This window comes from Salvelinus sp. IW2-2015, linkage group LG26, assembly GCF_002910315.2.
Source record: "Salvelinus sp. IW2-2015 linkage group LG26, ASM291031v2, whole genome shotgun sequence".
NCBI lineage: Eukaryota > Metazoa > Chordata > Actinopteri > Salmoniformes > Salmonidae > Salvelinus > Salvelinus sp. IW2-2015.
The window spans coordinates 30,352,263-30,374,512 of NC_036866.1; the positions used below are offsets into that span (position 1 = coordinate 30,352,263).

General features: G+C 44.0%; 1 protein-coding gene across 1 annotated transcript; it reads left to right on the plus strand.

The window, feature by feature from the left end:
- The first annotated feature begins 1,618 nt into the window (after window positions 1–1,618).
- LOC111952191 (PHD and RING finger domain-containing protein 1) lies at window positions 1,619–21,921 on the plus strand. Its single transcript, XM_023970752.2, has 19 exons — window positions 1,619–2,330; window positions 3,337–3,509; window positions 3,629–3,748; window positions 3,884–4,080; window positions 4,365–4,448; window positions 4,737–4,870; window positions 5,076–5,167; window positions 5,316–5,488; window positions 5,877–6,012; window positions 6,106–6,230; window positions 6,342–6,535; window positions 6,756–6,884; window positions 6,980–7,125; window positions 11,682–13,425; window positions 13,553–14,856; window positions 15,169–15,245; window positions 17,703–17,891; window positions 18,296–18,424; window positions 19,486–21,921. Exons 2-19 carry the CDS (start codon window positions 3,422–3,424, stop codon window positions 19,648–19,650), a joined length of 5,226 nt encoding a protein of 1,741 aa, XP_023826520.1. The 5' UTR covers window positions 1,619–2,330; window positions 3,337–3,421; the 3' UTR covers window positions 19,651–21,921.
- The last annotated feature ends 329 nt before the right edge of the window (window positions 21,922–22,250 follow it).

Here is a 22,250-nt window from a genome sequence, read left to right on the forward strand (position 1 = left end):
TTTAAAGAATAGCAGTGTGGGCTAGACAAACGCAGAAGTTCAGTCCACTTGCGCTACCCCAACCATGCCCACTCCCTTGCATCTGCAACCTGAACTGCATATGCAAATAATACAGATATTGGCGTCTCGTAAAGCCAGTGGGCAGTCATATTCCTAATGTACAGGCCGTCCAATAGACAACCATCGAATTACAGCTCCAAGGGGTGTGCTTAACACCACCAATGGGTTTGGTGGATTTCCCTGAGTTATAGTTGGGTTGCGGCGCGTTCATTTCTGCACGTCTTACATTAGGAATGAACCATTTTCACGACATACATTTCRTGCAATCGGCAACATTAATCAGAAAGGCTTTCACGACTAGATTCCCCCAGTGAAAAAATCGGGCGAACTGTGATGCAACATTGGTCACTTGAGTCAAGGGAGGTGTATTTAACCCATTTTGAGAAAAAGCGCTCTACCCGTTCTACTACTGAAAGTGGTTGAACTCTGTTCGCTTGTGTTCAGTGTTGCCATGAGGAGAGTGTGGTTGTGCACGTACCAAGGATGCTGCTGCAGAACAGTAGTGGAAGCCAGAACGAGAGAGCGCGAATGGCACAGACTGTATGATCTATTCTAGACTAATGTGGTAATGCAATCATGAAGTATTCAAGGCGCGTTACGGAGCATCTCAAATTATTTAGATGCCCTGCAAGACGCAAAGTGCCATGTCAGATACAATTGCCCGACACTCAATACCATTATTTAATACACGATTTAAACAGATTGATACTCACATTTTGCTGATAAATATATTATATTACCGTTTTCTTAGTACTCCCGTCCCCTGTTGACAATTCTCTTCATAATCATAATACTTTTACACATATTTCTAGCTTGYATATTCCCACATTTCCTCTAACTACTGTACTGTCTGGTCCGACCAGATCACAGGTCCAGGTCAGTGGGGTGGTGAGAGGCAACTCAGGCGGGTTCATCTGAATACATTTCATTCACACAATTTTCTCTTAATCGTGACACTTTTGCATTATTCATTCAACCATATAATTGTCCCCATCAAATATAAAAAATAACCTGCTATAGCAGATAGSCTAGTTTGCCTTGAGCGACGGCGTGCTTTGCGTAAAACTGTTCAAAATTTGAACTTTTGACCGCGACGGATTGGCTGGTGTCAAACYATCCTTTTTTCGCCTCGGTGTATATAAAAACATATCTAAATAGTGCTGTGTGTGTCTGAAGCTTTATTGATACTGGCGCACAGGTTCAATAACATTACCAAGTGACCTGATTGAAGTCGAAGCCAAAGCTATCAACATAATATTGTCTGGTCGAAAATGCCAGACCATACCATTTACTTGATTGGATACAATCGGATACAGGGACAAATTATTACACGATAGATACAAAGCAACAATTAAGCAGGAATGTCTTATGCTTTAGCCTATTATGTAACAGGCCCGTCCTGGTAATACGTCATTTTTACATCAACCAGCAGAGAGCGGCAGAGCCACATAGTATGTAGGCAACCGGTATGCCCATTATTAGTCTTATGATCAGTCCGGCTACACACAGCCTACAGTAAAGTTGCACGATTGGATGGCTTTGCATGGGTAACCTATAAACTAGCTAGCCTAATAGGCAGCATAATGGTGAGCATAGGCAGTGGCATAGCGCAGTTTCGRCGGGCCCCGGAAGGTACGAGCAAGACGATGTGGTAGCTAAGAGTTCTGTGAGGAGAGAGGGGGTATATATTCAGGTCCCCCTGGTACGCAGGGAACTCAAGTCCTTGAGCCGGTCAAAAGGGCTCGATCTTTGGCAAAGGGAGTGGGATGCTAGTAGTCAAAGGAGGCAATTGTATTGCGTGCACCGGTCAGTAAAGGAAGAAGTGTGATGTAGCAGTGAGGACGTTGTGTGGAATAGACTAGGGTTTGGGCACACAGMTTTGAATGCCACGTTCTGGATGGTAGGMTGACATGAAACAGGTCTGTGTGATGAGTGTTTATCAGAGGAAAAGGTGGAGCATGTGTTGACATTTTGTGAACTGTGTGATAGGGAGAGATTATGTGAAAGGGTTAGGGGTTTGTGTGGTGTAGTGAGGGGAGGAAAGGGTTGTCTAGGGCTCTATTTCACTTCCTTAGAGGAACAGAAATAATGAAGAGAATTTAATGTAGGTAGGCTCCAGTACAGTAGGTGGTGGTGTATGCGATCCGCCAACCCAATCCCAAAGAAGAAGAAGAGTGCGTTCGGCCATTTCCGTCACTCCAGCCGGCGATGTCACTCAAGAAAAATCGTGGACTGAGAAATTACGCCAAACATGTCACTCACAACTGAGGGTAGGTGTAAACACACGTTGCATGTTCGAAATCTTTTTATTTTATTTAACTAGGAAAGTCAGTTAAGAACAAACTCTTATTTACAATGACGGCCTAGGAACAGTGGGTTAACTGCAGAACGACAGATTTGTACCTTGTTTGCTCGGGGATTCGATCTAGCAACCTTTCAGTTACTGACCCAACGCTCCAACCACTAGGCTACCTGCCGCCCCAAGTATACATTAACGTATGCCTGAATAATGAGAAATTGTTAATGTATCAACATTATAGTATATGAATGTCACATGCACCGAAGATAACGAGCTTGCAAGTTATATTTAGACTCAAGCTAAAAATGGTAACGTTAGCTAACTAGCAGGCTATTCTCCAAAACAATGCAGATATCTAGCTAACATGCATTGCTAACTAGTGTTGCATAGCTAGCTAAGAATTTCCATAACTTGCACGTTTTATTTGCAAGAAGGTAAGTAGCTAGGTAACGAAGCGTATTTAAGTTMACCTAGTAACAACAGGCAACTCTTTTAGCCAGCATGTATGCACAGCAGCGCACCACCACAGTCGCGCAGCGTGTTTGTTGTTGAGGAAACTGAAGCAGCAGCAGCAGTTGTTAGCTAGCTAAGCTAAACAGCTTCTATAATCTTGAAAAGGAGAACTTGGTATACATTTTTACCTCGTTTGTCAGTCTGTGCTTGTTATTTATGGCTGGCAGACTTTAACCTTTGTGTTAAATCTCTTGTCAATGGACTAACTAGCTGTCCACTTCAAGTGGCACTTGACTTGTGACATGCTAGCTGGTTTTCATATACCTCCTTCACATACCGCTATTTAATGAAGTGCTAATCTGATATTTCTACAAGCGTCTTTGTTTGTAGCAGGTGTCAATACTGAGTACACAGGAAAGCTTTGTTTGTAGCAGGTGTCAATACTGAGTACACAGGAAAGCTTTGTTTGCGGGTGGACCAGGTGAAGAGCTGTGGCACTCATTTAAATGTCATGTATTTTCCAGCTACTGACAATTCATAAGTCTCACTTAAGCAGAGCCTTTGGAATTTAGCTAGAGATTGGTGCTGGAGGCTCTCTGATGTTCAGCCATGGACGAAGAGGACAGCCAGGATGAGCTGATCAACCGGAATGCCACCCACGGAAAAGGGAAAAGGCCAGCATTGTGGGCAATCTCAGGTATGGGCTCATATCCCAACATTTTATGAATWGCCTAATGAGCGAATCTTAGTACTATTGGAAAGAATACGGGAGCTAACTTTAAGGCTGTACATCCACTTTTCTTTGTCAACATCCAGATGAAGACTCAGATGATGGTGGGGAGGAATCTGAGGAGGTAGCTTCTGACAGTGGTGAGGAGGAGGAAGAACACCTCGATGGAGAGGAAGATGAGGGAGAAGAGGAGGATGATAGTGATGGTGAGAGGTTATGGAGATGTAGGCCACTGTACTCATAGGAAATAATCGGTAATGGTTCATGATACACTTTTAGTATCCAAGGTATAGACCTACTACTTGAGTTTCATAACCTCATACAACATACTTGTTCCTCAGATGATGAAGAGGAGGATTCTGTGAAGGAGGTGGAGGGTGCGGTGGGGGGAGTGTCTGCTGACTTGGCAGGTCTGAGCTCAGACGAGGACACCGAGAAATGTCCCATCTGCCTCAATTCTTTCCACAGCCAGCCTGTGGCCACACCAGAGAGCTGCAAACACTACTTCTGCCTCGACTGCATCCTTGAGTGGTCCAAGGTAGGGGGGTGACATCAGAGGGGGCAAGAAGACGGGTCAAGGGGTCAAAGCCTTTTACACACTTCAGTCTTCGTACAGACTCAAAATTATGATATTGTTGTAAGAACTAGAAMACACTAACCTGTCAAATTGATGATCATCACTGAAACTATGGACAAGAGTCACCACACCTCAGCTTTCACTTTCAATCCTATAAACTGAGGTTTTGTTAAGACAGACAGTCATGATATGTTGAAGTGTGTCCAAATGTTGTGCTTCCAAGCGTGTTTTTGTTCTTCCCTCAGAATGCAAACTCCTGTCCTGTGGACAGAATAGTCTTCAATAACATCTACCTGAGAAAATGTTACGGTGGGAAAGTGCAGAAAATGGTGAGTTAAAAAAGTTCAGACTTTCTGTAGTTGAATATAAGTATTTTATTTGCCTTTGATCATGATTTCATGTTGTGAATGTGTTGGGGTGGGGTGGGGATGTCTTTGAGAGGTAGAMAAGTAGCTACTACAGATGGCATGTGTATTCCTCATGAAGGGTGTTTGATTTATTTTGTGGCAAAGAACATTATGGTCCAAACATTGTGCAAATATGGATCATGCATGGGAGCTGCAGACAGTCACTTTCRTCTCATTGCTCTATGTCCGTGTTGTGATGGTTGAGTGCAGATCACAGTGCAGAAGCCAGTGAAGGAGGGCCAGGAGGAGGTGATAGACCTGGAGCTAGAACAGACCAGCTGTGAGGTGTGTGGGGGGAGCGACCGTGAAGACCGACTGCTGCTCTGTGACGGCTGTGATGCAGGGTGAGACACAAGCTACACACCACCTGATCTTTCTTGGATTTTTCATGATGAATTCCTGATTGTATGACATCYGCAAATCAAAATACATCCATTTGGTCATTAAAATGAACCCTTTTACCTTTTCCCCCAGTTTGTTTTATGATGATCTGATCATGTCCATGTTAACCCCTAATTTCTAACCCATCATGTCTGTGCTCCATGGAAGGTACCACATGGAGTGTCTGACCCCCCCGCTAGACGCTGTCCCTGTGGAGGAATGGTTCTGCCCAGAGTGTCAAGCCAACAACCGCCATTCAAGTAATCAGTACTATTGAGTCATTACGTCTTCCTCTGAAGAAAAAAAGTGGACAATACTCTTTGTATAAAGCAGTAGTACAGGTATTGTACAGTACAGGTAAGTCCTTTTACCAAGATCCCAGAGCTCATCAATGTTCCTGCTCCTCAGGGGGTTCAGAGGAGCAGAGCGACGTGGAGAGTCTGAGCAYCGCCCGTCCCACAACCAGTCGCTCCCGCCCCCGCACAACGGGCCCCACCCGGGCCATCGCCCGCACCCAGCAAAGCGAGAGGGTCCGCGCCAGTGTCAACCGCCACCGCATCACCCAGGCACGCACTGCACAGGTTTGGCATGATGCGTGTTGCTTCCTACTGGCTTCTTTGTTKTCCTTCACTCCGCTACTCACCACTAGTGTCAGCATCCCTTACTCTGTAGTACCGATATGCAGTATTGATATGAACGCTGTAAGCAAAGATTGTTTATTGAGCAGCATGATAATGTACATACAGAATTAAAAATTATGTTTTCCATCTATGTTATTTTGTCTCGTTTGAATGCGCTACTTGCACCAAGTAACATTTGACATGCAGGAATAGAATAGAGAGTCAGAGAGAGGTGGCTCTTCAGAGTGACTGCAGGCTGCCTCTCATCAGACGGCTGTGAAGTTCATGTCTTTTGACAAAATAGACAACCAAGAATCAGTAGAGTGATGCAGTGTTCCTCTGGTCTCAGGTTGCCCCCAGTTTTCTGATGCCACAGTCCACCTGGCTGGATGACACTATCAACGCAGTAGTGGCAGGACTCAACACAGCCGTGTACATACGGGACCTCACACCCCGTGCTCCATCCAGCCGACGACGCAGGACAGGTGAACACACGCACTCACACACACACACACACACACACACATACACAGTCTATCTGGGTTGTTAAAAGAGATGCATTTGCTCTGTGCCCACAGTAAAGCGCAGGAAAGGCAATAGTAAGAGGTCATCGTCTGCCACGGGTGAGAAGGGCAAATCTGCTGGCACTGGGGTGAAGAGGAGGAAACGGAGAGTGAGGAGGTCCAAGTCCAGAAGGAAAATGGTGAGACTTTACATTTTTAACACGTATAGCAGGAAAGTATAGTACCTACAACAGATTGATAGGAGTGCTCATGTTCAATCTGGCTGTGTGTATTTGCGTGTGTGTTTCTAGGTGGTGAAGAAGGAGCCTACGTCTCGTGGTCGTATAGCCCATAACCTGGGGATAGGGAATCCCAAATGGGGCTCATCCCTTCCCTCTGTGTACCGGCCTACAGAAACCACTCTGGGCAGTATGAGAGCTGACATAGGAGCTGCTTCGCTCTCTGTCTATGGAGACCCCTTTGACCTGGACCCCTTCACTGACAGGTCTGTCTCAGGCAYAACTCACAACCATAAGATAACATAGTACTTTATTCAACCAGAAAGTGGAAATCTCCAGTTAATGCCAGAACAACACTGAACATATAGACAACAATCATTTTTAACAAAACCATGAATTGAAAAAGAAACTCGGAAAATAACAAGCAATTGTGGAATGCACCCAAACCCTTTTCTGAATGTTGAGTGGTTGTTGATCCCACCCCAGGAATGAAGAGGAGGAAGAGCATGCCTCGGCCATGACATCACTGCTGGAGGCTAAGAGGCATGGCTTATCTCGCTCTGCCCTCCGCTCGCACCAGCCTGTGGCCCGACCAATCACTGCTGGCCTCTCCAGGTACCCCTTCTCATCTCCTCCCACGTTATGTTGTTACGTAGCTCACATCCTTCAATATGGCACATGTGTGACCTGTGGTTGCCATGGTGTTGTAGGCGGGGCCCAAGCCTYCCCCAGGTGGCGGCGTTGGCCCCAGTGCCTGACCTTCTGGGCAGCATCCTATCAGGACAGAGCATGCTGCTGATGGACAGCTCAGATGTGGTCATCAACAGAGACGGATCCCTCAAGGCTACCAAACCAGGTGGGCTGCTAGGGTTTCTTCCTTTAGTTCAATCTCTTGTCCTTTCTCTTTCTTTCTGCTAATATTTTTGTTTTCCGTATCTAATATCGGCTATTCAAGAACTAGTGAACGTCTTATTTAGGGCTGACCTCATTTAGTTGTCTTTAGTCGAGCAGTCACAATTTTWAAAATATATTTTTTCATTTTTCCACTCTGATTCGTGCCTGTCTCAATGGACTAATCCATTGCGGAGGCCACGTGGATGGTATAGTCCATCACTCTAAGACATGATACTGAAATTCAATATGGTTATATTATGTAAAACGAATGGTGCAACACTAATAAATCTAATATTATTTTATGGATATGGTCGCTGTCCACAGTACTGAAACATCATCTTCAGTGTGCAGTAGAACTGGCGCCTTTCCCTATGTTGTTCTGTGCATAACAGCAAAATGAACCAGCATATTGGGATTGAGAACAATGCGGCGGAGGCAGCAGAGACGAGGAAACAGCCCTGGCCTTAAACCCTATTCAGACAGGATTAGTTTTACTGGGGCTGGTCYGGTAATGTAATTATGTGCACAAGCACAACACCACATCTGTCATTTTAGTTCTGTCTGAATCTGCCATGGCAGTAATTTGTACATGGCAGGAGAGTAACAATTCCAGCCAGAATAATCTACATTTCTTTGGTGAACTCCAATGTCTGAGTTTGACAGGTGTTGCTCACGGTTTGAGCAAGAAAACAATAACTGATTCGATAAATTGAACGAAGTGCTGCGCATAGCCATATATATATATATGAAGGGACTACATGCATCAACTTTCACAGTGATTGCTTTTGTTCATATGTTTTGTGCACATGAATAGCATATTGCCAAATGCACCAGTAAAAAATATTACACCTATTCAATGTAACCCTTGCTGTTAACAGATCTCAAAGCAGCATACAACTGACCTAAACGTGACCTAAAAGTTCACTTTCGCATCCATAGCCTTAAAATGCATCTCAAGTGCAAGTGCACTGTTTAGCTCACGTCTGAAGGCTGTGGGGCCTTTAGGACGTCTACTGCAGATCGCTGAAATATCCTACTTTCACACTTCGTCAATTAAAATATTATGGCAACACTATACCAAAGATGGTTTGGTATGGTTTAGAAACTTGGGAACCAAGCTCGAGTTATCAGTGTAGCCCTGTTATCGTCTCGACTTGTTGAAATATCTTCACACCTAGAAAAAAATCTCCAGGCTTCCGTCATCTGTCATTTTATAGTAAAACATAATTACATGGGGCAGTTTAGGAAAAAACAAATCCCGTCCGAATCTTCCTCTGGAATAACGGATATTCTGGGGTAATAATTACATAACCAACGTTCTCTAGTAATACTAGTCCCATTGCGAATAGGGCTTAGCCTGATTGTCTAAGCAAATTGAGGAGAGGGCAAACCCCAACTTAATTAGGTCTATAATCAATAGCCTAACAGTTAAATGTGCCTGGCTTTATAAATCATCCATGTTTACACTACATGACCAAAAGTATGTCGACACCTGCTCATCGAACATCTCATTCCAAAATCATGGGCATTAATATGGAGTTGGTCCCAACTTTGCTGCTARAACAGCCTCCACCCTTCTGGGAAGGCTTTCAACTAGATGTTGGAACATTGATGCAGGGACTTGCTTCCATTCAGCCACGAGCATTAGTGAGGTCGGGCACTGATGTTGGGCGATTAGGCCTGGCTAGCAGTCGGCGTTCCAATTCATCACAAAGGTGTTCGATGGGGTTTAGGTCAGGGCTCTGTGCAGGCCACTCAAGTTCTTCCACACCGATCTCACAAACCCTTTCTGTATGAGCCTTACTTTGTGCACGGTAACATTGTCATGCTGAAACAGAAAAAGGTCCTTCCCCAAAATGTTAGAATTGTTGATTATGTCATTGTAGCGTTAAGATTTCCCTTCACTGGAACTAAGGGGCCTAGCCCGAACCATGAAAAACAGCCCCAGACCATTATTCCTCCTCTACCAAACGTTATAGTTATGACTATGCATTGGGGCAGGTAGCGTTCTCTTAGCATCCGCCAAACCCAGATTCATCCGTTGGACTGCCAGATGGTGAAGCATTCATCACTCTAAAGAACGCGTTTCCACTGCTCCAGAGTCCAATGGCGGCGAGCTTTACACCACTCTAGCCGACACTAGGCATTGCGCATGGTGATCTTAGGCTGGTGTGCGGCTGCTCGGCCATGGAAACCCATTTCATGAACCTCCAGACGAACAGTTCTTGTGCTGACGTTGCTTCCAGAGGCATTTTGGAACTCMGTAGTGAGTGTTGCAACRGAGGACAGACGATTTTTGTCCCGTTCTGCGAGCTTGTGTGGCCTACCACTTCTTTGCTGAGTTTTTTAAAAGATTTTTTTTTTAGGGGGTGGACCAACTTTAATATTGCGGATAGATTGTTGCTTCCATCAATGTAATTGTCTGCATCATTTCCTATCCCCCATATATTTTTTGTATGTATACAGTTGAAGCCGGAAGTTTASATACACCTTAGCCAAATACATTTAAACTCAGTTTTTCACAATTCCTGACATTTAATCCTAGTAAGAATTCGCTGTCTTAGGTCAGTTAGGATCACCACTTTATTTTAAGAATGTGAAATGTCATAATAATAGTAGAGAGAATTATTTATTTCAGCTTTTATTTCTTTCATCACATTCCCAGTGGGTCAGAAGTTTACATACACTCAATTAGATTTTGGTAGCATTGCCTTTAAATTGTTTAACTTGGGTCAAACGTTTCAGGTAGCTTTTCACAAGCCTCCCACAATAAGTTGGGTGAATTTTGGCCCATTCCTTCTYACAGAGCTGGTGTAACTGAGTCAGMCTTGTAGGCCTCCTTGCTCACACACGCTTTTTCAGTTCTGCCCACAAATTTTCTATGGGATTGAGGTCAGGGCTTTGTGATGGCCACTCTAATATCTTGACTTTGTTGTCCTTAAACCATTTTGCCACAACTTTGGAAGTATGCTTGGTCATTGTCCATTTGGAAGACCCGTTTGCGACCAAGCTTTAACTTCCTGACTGATGTCTTGAGATGTTGCTTCAATATATCCACATAATTTTCCTGCCTCATGATGCCATCTATTTTGTGAAGTGCACCAGTCCCTCCTGCAGCAAAGCACCCCCACAACATGATGCTGCCTCCCCTGTTTCTTCACGGTTGGGATGGTGTTCTTCGGCTTGCAAGCGTCACCTTTTTCCTCTTTTTCCTCCTCTCAATGGTCATTATGGCCAACAGTTCTATTTTTGTTGCATTAGACCAGAGGACATTTCTCCAAAAAGTACGATCTTTGTCCCATGTGCAGTTGCAAACCGTAGTCTGGCTTTTTTATGGCGGTTTTGGAGGCAGTGGTTTCTTCCTTGCTGAGTGGCCTTTCAGGTTATGTCAATATATGACTCGTTTTACTGTGGATATAGATACTTTTGTACCTGTTTCCTCCAGCATCTTCACAAGGTCCTTTTGCTGCTGTTCTGGGATTGCACTTTTCGCACCAAAATACGTTAATCTCTAGGAGACAGAATGCGTCTCCTTCCTAAGCAGTATGACGGCTTGGTCCCGTGGTGTTTAAACTTGGCGTACTATTGTTTGTACAGATGAACGTGGTACTTCAGGCGTTTGAAAACTGCTCCAAGGATGAACCAAACTTGTGGAGTTCTACAATTGTTTTGTCTGCTGTCTTGGCTGATTTCTCTAGATTTCCCCATGATGTCAAGCAAAGAGGCACTGAGTTTGAAGGTAGGCCTTGAAATACATCCACAGGTACACCTCCAATTGACTCAAATGATGTCAATTAGCCTATCAGAAGCTTCTAAAGCCATGACATCATTTTCTGGAATTTTCCAAGCTGTTTAAAGGATATGTCAACTTAGTGTATGTGAACTTCTGACCCCCTGGAATTTGTGATTAAGTGAAATAATATCTGTAAACAATTGTTGCAAAAATTACTTATCATGCACAAAGTAGATGTCCTAACCGACTTGCCAAAACCTATAMTTTGTTAACAAGAAATTTGCGGAGTGGTTGAAAAAGAGTTTGAATGGCTCCAACCTAAGTGTATGTAAGCTTCCGACTTCAACTGTAGGTAACAGAACTTTTCAGTTAGAAACTAAAATGCTGTGGTGCCTTTTCGCTGCAGTAGGGAGGAGAGCGAGACAACGTGCGCCAGTCACACAGGCACACTGTCATTTTTGTTTTAACCACGTGACCATTGGGCTCTTTCTTGAGTCATTTGTGTTTCTTAATTATTTAATCAAACAGTGTGAAGAAAGCATCAGACAAGCTCAGTGCATATGTAGTTGRTTTTATTCAAACACATGGGGSGATTCTGTCTATATATGGAAAAATAAGTTTAAACATTTTGACAGGAACAGGACGACTCGTCGACCAAGATTTTTTTATAGTCGGGGACAACCCTAGTTTTATTGCTTGTCTATCATTGAATTTGAAGTCTGTTGGATTCTGTGTTAAACAGCAGAATAAGGTTAGTAAATGGTTGTCTTGTGTTTGTATTGTAGTGGGTGTGTCGTCTTCGTCCAGGCTGGGCAGCAGTAGGAGCAGCAGCTCTGGTGAATCAGTAGCCCAGAACCACTCAGGGATGTCCCCTAACCCAGCAGCAGTCAGCTCCCTCTCTCTCCCCACTAACGGAGACCTGGTGGTGGGACCCTCCTGTAGCCCCCTGAACAGGCCGTCCCTCATCTCCCCAGGGCCCTGCTCGTCCCCTCTCACCCCCTCATCCCCCCGCCCGGCCAGCCACAGCCAGACTTCCCCGCCTCCCAGACCCAGCCCTAGTCCTGGACACAGCCACTGGGGGGCCACTGGTGTACAACTCCCCCATGGGACACAGAGGGAAGCCACCTCTACCTCCACTCCTATCCCAGACTCTCGGTCAAGCGGGAGGGAGACCGTGCCACCACAGCCCCAGGCTAAGAAGGCTGCCCCTAAACCAGTATGGGAAGCACCAGTATCGGTGCTTCCCAGGATACCAAAGATAAAACGGGAGAGTGGTGGGCTAACAAATGGCAGTGTCAGTAGAGGGGGTAGTAGTAGCTGTGCTAATGGTAATGGCTTCCCTGAGGCCTGTGTGAACAGCCTGGGTGGGAACAGGGGTAGGCAGCCAAGGGTGGACCAGCAGCAGCAGGGCAGGACAGAGGGCCAGACCCAGAGACCAGAGCGAGCAGGCTCTTTGTCTGCCTTCTCCAGCTCCTTTTCCTCTTCCTCTGATTCCCCAGCCAACCCGGCATTGGCATCCACGGTATGCTTCCGGATCAATGCCAGTGGGAATGCGTGGCACGCCCGACAGCTTAGCAATGCCTCAGCAATGGTTGCCGCTGGCAACAGTCAAGAACCACTGTCCACGGAAGAAGAAGAGGCGGCGAAGAGGAGAAGAGAGGAGCGCAGCAGCAAACAGAGGCCCCCGGCCACCTCACACACACAGGTCAAAGAGGAGGAGGGGGATATATACGACCCCTTCCACCCAACAGGCTCAGACTCCAACGCCTCAGAAAGTGAAGGAGAGAGCCATGCTGGGGGGAAACCATCCATGGCGCACAAGGAATGTGCCATCTACCAGGTGAAAGCTGAGGCAATGGAAAATAGGGTGTCACTGGAGAGGGATGAGGGCTCAGGAGAAGTTCTGGATGTGAAGAGCGAGGCAGACACGGCAAAGCCTTGTCACGGCCCACACAACGCACCCAGGTCTGGGATGACTGGCACCAGCACACCCCTGTCCCAGAGACATGTCCCTGGGAAGAGAGAGAGGAAAGAACAAGGGGGCGAGAATGGGCAGCACGGGCAGACGGGCAAGAGTAGAGATCCCCAGAGCCAGAAGACTGATAATTTCTCATCCAGCTCAGCTTCAAGCCACCACGTCAACAAGATGGTGAAGACCGAGATCAAGTCAGAGCCCCAGGACAGCCCCCCCAAGTCCCCGTCCTGGTCTAAATCAAACTCCAGGCCCTCAGGCCATGGGAGGAAAACATCCAAAGGTGGGGGGTCTTCCACGGAACGGCGGTCCACCTCAAACAGCCCGGAGGCAGGCAGGAGAAGGGGCGACAAGGCCCCGGAGCAGCAAGGGAGGAAGAGGGGAGACGAGGAGGATAAGAGAGAAGAGGGGGGTGAGAGAAGGCCCAGGCGTTCAGAATCGAGGGAGAGGAGACTGCGTCGTTCTCCATCAGACAGCTCCACTTCTGAGGCCTCTGAGAGGTCTCGCAAGAAGAAGACACGGTCATGTTCGCTCTCCAAAGACAGGAGGRGCTCCAGGTAATAATGTCATTCTGTGATAATGTCAATTCTGTGTGCAGTGATTTTGTGGTCTTTTAATAATAATATAATAAATTATGAAATATATACTGTTATTATAATACCTCGTATTATTATTTTGATTTAGGTCGAGGTCGGGGTCTGGCTCCAGCAGCAGAGAGCGGCCCCAGAGTAGGAAGCAGAAGATGGGGAGCAGGGAGAGGAATGACAGCAGAGGAAGTGAGAGAGAGAAGGGTCGGCCATCAAAGACCAAGAAGCGAGGTCGCTCGCAGTCTCGCTCGCGGTCCAGGGAGAGGAGGAAAGACCACTCACGATCACAACCATCATCCTCTGGGTCAAAAAACAGGGTTGATGTGCGGTCAAAAGACAAGAAGAGGCCGAGGTCCAGGTCGCGGTCCAGAGAGAGGAGAAAAGAAGAGGGGTCGTCACAGGGCACACACAGACCAGGGTCTTTCTCAACCACCTCCTCCAAAGAGCTAGAAGAACAGGAAGAGAAGAAAAGAGAGAAAGCGCTTACTCGGAAAGAGGAGAGAGAGGCTGAAGAAGAGAGAAAAGAGCGAGAGATCAAACAAGAGATGCCTTCCTCTTCTTCAGGACTCAAACCTCACTCTCTCCTCTCTGTCTACCAGGTGAAAAAGGAGAGTGACGGCAATGAATTTAGAACAGAGAAGCACGCCTCTCTCTCAGCAAAACTGCTCAAGGAGTCGAAGCTGCTCAAAGAAATCAAAAAAGAGATACTGCCTGCCTTTGATATGTTTGAAGAATCACTGGATAGTAAACCAATCAAGGAAGAAAAACCTCTGTCAATGTTCAGCGAGTTCAAGGACTTGCAAGAGCACAAGGAGATCAAAAAGGAAAAACCTCCCCCCCTCATAAACGAGGCGTGCGCCCTCCCCACCTCAGACATAACTGAACAAAAAGACCAGGTATTAAAGGAAACKAAGACTGAGCCCATCTGGCTTGAGCTGCCTCAACAACTGACCTCCATCACTGCTCCCCCCACAGGCCAACCCAGCCCCAGCTTCTCAACACTCCGCACCAACCCTGTCCCTGCTCCTTCTCAGGTTGCAGTGACTACAGCCTGCCAGCAGGTGGCCCCATCCCTGCCTCTAGTACCAAAGGCCCTCACAGAGACCCCTCCATCTGTCCAAACCATCCCAGTGAAAAAAGAGGTAGAGGAGCATTCCGACTATGAACTTGATGACATGGACGTGGACATGATGCTGGACAGTCTGGACTATGTGAAGAGTGAGAAAGCAGAGCCAGGAGGAGAGAAAGGGGAGGCTGGGGTTAAAGAGGCGAAGGAGGGCGAAGGGGAGGACGAAGAGGTGAAGACAGTCACGCCAGGTGTTAAAGCCAAACCCTCGGTGAAGAGAGTCACCTGGAACCTACAGGAACCAGATGGACCACAGCCAGAGAAGACTGGCAGTAGTGAGTATTATTGTACATTTTCAAATATTCTACATTTTCTATTCTTATTGTTGTTGCATTGTTGAGAGGTGAACCTCCATGTAAGCATGTCATTGTACTGTGTACACCAAGTGTTCCTGTGCATATGACAAAGAAACGTAATTCATTGTGTATACAATTTAAGCCTACCACAATCAGGATTGACCCAATCAGAGCCCTTACATGTTGTATTACAGAACTTTTTCTAGTCAGCTGTTTGACTCCGGTTCAGAAACTACCTCTAATTCACATAACACAGAGAGGGTCATAGCGTGTGTGTATTCTCTGTCTCAGAGCTGGCCCTCTACAAACTGAAGCTCAAACAGGAGGGAGCTCGCAGACCTGCCTCCTCCACCCAGGCTTCCAATCAGGTATGGCTCAGCCACCTCATCACATACACACCTCTTCCTTACTTCTCAGAAACATAGATGCATTCGTGCATTAGGTTGGCCTGCCTACTTACCTAGATAACTATTTTGTGCTTCAGGCCTCTACTGCTGTATGCTGCCTTTCTTTCCTGCTAATATGTACACTGAACAAAAATATAAACACAACATGTAAAGTGTTTCATGAGCTGAACAAAAAATGAGTTTCATGGTTTCATGAGCTGAACTAAAAATCCCAGAAATTTGCCATACTCACAAAAAGCTTATTCCTCTCAAATGTTGTGCACAAATTTGTTTACATCCCTGTTAGTGAGKATTTCTCTTTTGCCAAGATAATCCATCCAAGGTGTGGCATATCAAGAAGCTGATTTAAAAAGCATGCTCATTACACAGGTGCACCTTGTGCTGGGGGGCAATAAAAGGCCACTTTAAATGTGCTGTTTTGTCTCACAGTTTTGCCACAGATGTCTCAAATTCTGATTGGCTAGGCCTGGCTCCCCAGTGTGTGGGCCTGGCTGCCAAGTGGGTGGGCCCATGGCTGCACCCCTGCTCAGTCATGTGAAATCCATAGATTAGGGCCTAATGTATTAATTTCAATTGACTTTCCTCATATGAACTGTAACTCAGTAAACTCTTTGAAATTGTTGCACGTTGCATTTATATTTTTGTTCTGTATAGTTATGATCAATGTTCCCCCTCATTTTTTTTTTGTTGACACTGAGCAAATTTCAGGTCTGCTGAGTTCAAATTCTGTGCAACTTCCAGCGCGTGTTTACTCTGAACACTGCGGCTGTACCCTCTTTAAGTTAGTTTTAATGGTGGTCAAGTAGGCTACTGTGGCTATTTGATGATAATGTATGTCTACCAGAGTGGCCTACCATCAAAAACAATGGACAAAATGTATCCCATTTTAACATGGAAATAGCTGTTCTATCATTCAGCCTACAGTAGCAGCCAATGTGTGGTGTTCAATGTAGGCCTACATTCCATGAGACTTTAGAAAAAACATGCATGGCTGGACACTAACCTGTTTATCCACTTGTCCTTCAGACAAGGAGGTGACTGAAAATGTTGTTGTTTGATACAGGAAACAACTTTACAAAATAAAATGTATTATTATTTCCATACCATTATTACAGAGAATCAGACACATTATGCTACCCTCTGCCTATTGGCTACTGTCCCTTTAAGACAAAAAAAGCTCTTGCTTTTCAAAGAAGTCTAGAAATGTACACGTTTTGTGTTCTTGTAGTCAGCAATATATAACTGGGCTAATAACTCACTAACTGGCAAAAGATATTAACAAAATGTGCATACATGGCTACATGCAGCTCTTGCTTTGATCTCAAAACAAACGCATCTACTCAAGACTACAGCTGTAAAAACAGTCCAGTACAATGTAAATGGGACAGCTCAATATATGGCAATGGCCTATTTGCATATAGGCCTACTGCACCTCTGATTGGTAATGCCGCCGCACTGGTCTGTGTAAACTGTAGAGAATAGGGTGAGTGGTGCGCAATATAAACCTACTCCGAAGCGTTCTGCGAACAGCAACATCTCTTGCATAAATCGTTTTGTTTCGATATGTTGCATTGAAAGTGGCTAATATTTCATTGACTCGATCACAATTTCAACAGTAAAGGGAAACTAGAAAGTTGAGTGAAGTTCAATATCGTGCTTCTCTCCMTGTGTGCTAGTCTGGGGGAGCTGCGTAGCAGTCTCGGGTCTAGTTTAGAGGGAACTTTGGTTATGATCAATCAGTATGGAATTCACTATGAAATGGCACCTAGTCACAGCATCATACTGCTGGCCGGTCATATCAATAATATAAAGTAGACGTACTGATGATCTTTACAGATATCTGTGATTTAGTGCTCCAAAACATTCAGCACAAAATGTTTCTGTAATTAACATGCATCTCTCCTGAAAGGCCACAGAGTGGCAGTCTGTCTTTTTTTTTAAACTCGGAGAGCAGTTGTTGTGGCTGTCAGCGTAAAGCCATTGCCGATCACATGGGTCTATAGAGAGATCATGTGACAGAAACTGAAACTGATAAAGCAGCGTTTCACAGTGAAATGAAAGTACAAGCCTTTCTTGGGAAATATAAACTGTAGAACGGAAGAATGTTACACGTCAGAGGCTTTTATGTGCTGGGAATACCATAGCACAATAACACAATTCCTGCTAGGTCTCGATGAGACAATAGATGGTTGAGATATATGCCAATGTTTATTTTATTAGTTAGGTAATATTGCTGTTGTGATTTAAGAACATGAAATACAATAGTTAAAATAAAAATGTTAATATTGTACTGTAATTTACCAACACCTAAAATCTTTTGTAATTCCTCCATTAACATAAATGCACTATTTATGTGAACATTTAACTTGCGCACACATCTCAAATTGGGACATAGTCAGTAAACCTTCCCACCCATAGGAGGCCGCCTTGGGTGCTACGTCACCACCTGACCCCAAGGTTCAGAGCACCAAGAGGGCCAGTGTGTCTGTAGTGCTCCCCAGTGCGCCCTCCAGCTCCAACAGCCTACCACAAGTAGGGCTCTCCAAACCTGTCCAGGGGGAACCCAATGAAGCCCCAGGAGAGGATGATGCTTCCAGAAACGATAATGTGAGTCTGAGAGAAAGACAATAATGGTCTTCAAATGTATCATTGCACACTTGGGTGATATCTATGTGTATACAGTGCATTCAGAAAGTATTCAGACCCATTTACCTTTTCCACATTTTGTTATGTTACAGCCTTATTCTAAAATTAATTAAATTGTTTTTTCCCCCTCATCAATGTCCATTGTTTTTCGCTTTGTCATTATGGGGTATTGTGTGTAGATTGAAGAAAAAAATACAATTTAATACATTTTAGAATAAGGCTGTAACGTAACAAAATGTGGAAAAAGTCAAGGGGTCTGAATACTTTCTGAATGCACTGTATATATGTCCTTGTATACTTCTTGCCAACAAATGACCAGACCTCTTCGTAGTGTATGTTGACTAATCACCGGTGTCTATCCTCAGTATATAAAGAAGCTTCACATGCAGGAGAGAGCCATAAAGGAGGTGAAACTGGCAATCAAGCCCTTCTACCAGAAGAAAGACATCACGAAGGAAGAGTACAAGGAAATTGTACGCAAGGCTGTCCAGAAGGTATACCCGATAATTGGCTCAAAATTTGTCATGTGGTTTGCAATTCCAAATTAAAATGATTTTTTTACGGGAACTGGAGAACATGCACATAATAATGAAACCAAAGATGTTTATCATGGGAGTAAATCTTTAGATCAGGTGTCTTTCATTGGTTGATGTAGGGGCTTGTCCCAACCTGTGTAATATGAGAGTTTAGATTTACAAGAATCGACTGAGTCTTCCACTAATTCTTGCAGTACATGACGAAAGACAGCCTGTGGCTGTGTTTCAAACTCATAAAAGACACACRGTCATCGCCTTATGCCCTTGGGAAGATTGGAKCGTAAGCCCCTCAGCCCTCGTTTTTGATCGAGTTTGTGAGTGTACAATTATGTTCACTTCGGGGCCTGAAACACCCCATAATTCAATTRGCGATGATTGTACATCCMCTAAAAAAAGTCAGCCAAAACTTAAAACCTCAACGTTAATATGGATAAGTCAACATACAAGTGTAAGTGAAAACTGATGTAAAAAGGTTAGAAATTGTGCTACTAATGCACATGACGGCACAAACACGTCTAGTAAAAGTAATTATGTTTTTGTTTGGTTATCTTTTGGAATTTGTAGAAATAAAAAAAAATCTTCAGAAGTTCCAGCTAGGCAGGCTAACATTAGTTAGCTAATTCATTTGCTAGTTATCATACAGTAGGCGTAGATTAATAATTATATAGTTAATATAAGTAGACATGCAATCATAATTGACTGTAGCGCATAWAAAGCACCCACAAGCTACCGGTGGCTGAAAACACAATCATCAAGGGATGAACAAGTGYRGAATTTCCAGGCAAGGGMGGGTCATTTTAAAAATCATTCCTCCCTCCCTCCCTTGCCCTGCAAGTGTAAACATGTCAYATGTCATCAGAAGTGTCCACTTAATTTGAGGGCTGAYGGGATAGGGTGTGTCTTTTAAGTGTTTGGAATGCAGCCCTTGTGTTTCACCGTGGATTAAAAATAAAATAATTTGACTGTTTCTAAATTGCTTCTCTAACTTGTATATGATTTGTTTTCCATTGTGATTCCAGGTCTGCCACAGTAAGAGTGGAGAGATCAACCCTGTYAAAGTGGCCATCCTGGTCAAAGCCTATGTGGACAAATACAAACATGACAGGAAACACAGGAAAGGAGAGGATGGAGGGAAGACAGAGGAGGCAGAAACTGATAGAACAAACGATCCAGAGACCCCATGAAATCATCCACAAGCACTCAGCCATTTTCACTAATTTAATAATTTCTGTTATCTTATCATGTCACAGGTTTTTAGGGGACTCAAGCAAGGGCTTATAGAAAGAGTGGCTCCAAATTTGATTTTTCTTTCATAGTTTTTAGTTGCGATAAAGTTATGTTCTGTCCATAGTAATTCACAGTTTCACAAAATCATGGAAGAGCCGTTTCGTTGAAAGAAGATGTGCAAGTAYCTTTTACTGCACCCAATGTTGTCTGGCACTTTGATTACCACTGACTGCCAAGCATCTGTTTTGAATTGAATTTGTTTCCAGGTTCACCCGGGGCCAGACCATGTAGATGTACTTTGTTGGTCTAGCTTGGTCTACTCTGTATGAGGCTAGCACAGAGATTCTGTCTTAAAGAGACAGCTCTCAGTCAAGAGAGGCTAAGGGATAATGTGAAGCAGCTATTTCTACTGGCAAAATGTCTGAATAGAAGCAGTGGTGGCTTTTTATTTTGTATCTTTTGGGCAGTAGAGGGGTATTTTTAAAAGAATGCCACAATGCAGAAAAATACCAGTATGCAATTTTTTGGGAAAAGGAAAAGGAGAAACAATTACTTCAGATTTTAGATTTGGTGTAATATTGATTTTGAATGATCATTATGTACGCCCTTCCAGTTGTTAGCAGCCTACCGGGAATTCACAAATGTATATTGTTTATGGTCCTGGATGAAGTTTGTTGTTTTTGTGAATGTCTCAGTGCTATGGAACTGTGGATCCGATGGAGTGCTGGTTGACCATACAGTATGTGGCTCTGCACATAGTGTCTGTCCTCTTCAGTGGTGCTCAGATTGTCAACGCTCCTCTGGTCTCTATTGGCAGAATACTAACTTGAGATGAGGGCACACAACTCAGACTTCCTCKAAAAATCTCCCATTGATCATCAATGCATGGTTGTTGAGAAAGTTTGAGTTGTGTGAATTTTCTCAAGTTTGGACTAGGCCCAAAGTGTCTACTGGTTTTAATCCTACCTTTTCATCAGGTTTTGATTAAGACAGTAAACCAGGTGATGTGACTGCATTCATCAGCTTTAATTTATCAATTGACCAGTCATTTGCCAATGATRAGTGAAAACCAGCAGACACTGGAGTTTATATACGTTTTGTGAATACTGCACCTTCACCTGTGTTTTCTCTTAGTTTAACGTTCGTCTAGAATCAATTGACTAGTCCTGTTGTATATTTGCAACAGGCTAACAAGTCATAAGACAAAGCTTATCATGCCTGTCTTGCAGCCTAATCAATGTTTTTCCCATTTCTTCACACATTCACACTTGGTTATGAACTCAACTAGTTGCTCACATTTCTTCTGAAAGACTGTTCAATTCCAAAAGCTTATTTTCCAGTTTGAATAATGTGCAATAACCCTTATTCTTGACACTGGTCGGACAGAGTTTGTTCTTTGTCACAAACAAASTAGATTTGTTTTAGTCCTTGCAAATATTGGCAGACTTGTAGTTGCGAACTTGGAAATTGTTAATCAAGTAATAATCCATAATCCTAGTTAAGGCCAGGATGTTTTTGATAACGACATGACCTGACAAACACTCTTAACGAGGGGCCAAAGGATTTCCTAGTCAGGTGTCGTGGGTGGGAGAAACCCCTGGCCCTAGTCATACGGTATTCAATTCATGCCATTCGTAATCACTGTTTCTCATTGGTGGAAGTGGTTCACTTCCTTCCTGCTAATGAATACTWCTTACAACTGTACCTGAAAACGGTTGACCTTCTCTACTTATTTTCAAAGACTCCTCTAGATCTCTTCTAAAAGTTTATTTGTAGAAAGGTGCGTTAAAGTATATCCCCCTATCTTTTCCATTTTGTCGTTGGCATGTTCCCATTCTGTGTGTGTAGTAGAATGGATGTGTGTGGACCTGCCACCTGTCTTGTCCTATACCTATATTCACATTTCAAATCGGTCCCTAGATTATATCTGCTTGGCACTTCTGTAGACCTAAAAGGATTGGATTGGTGTATCAGAGGGCCAGATGGAGTTMCTACCAAATTGTGTATACTGTACCTGCAGTATCTGATCCTTTCAGATCTACTTGAAGTGTCTCGGGGTTGATTGGAATTGAGTTTACGTACTTTGTTTTTGAGAGGAGTGGGGAAAGGAGGTGCTTGAGTTAAATGTATTTTGTTTTTTCTCCTTCATTACTTGATCTTATAGGGCAAGTGCTTCAGAGGGAACACAAAATGATAAGTAAAATAAAATACATTTTTGTCCCAATTTACTTTTTTTGTGGTGTTCGTTTTACTAACATGCTAAATTTAAGGGTGGGGTGAAGATATATTTTGTTACTGAATGGGCAACATTTGATTATATAAGGCTGGATATTTCAAGGGTCGGGGTTATATTATTTTCAGTTCAATTCCCGTCAAATGTTAAAGCTAGAATCCTCAGTTGCTACATCCATTTTTGGACTTATAAATTAATATATATATACCCATTGATTCTTGAATATAACTTAAATGCCTCATGAGCTGTTGTACCCCATCAGAACCCAAGATAAGATTGTTTTACTCCAATATAAGCAAACACTGTATAGCCTCAACATGGTTA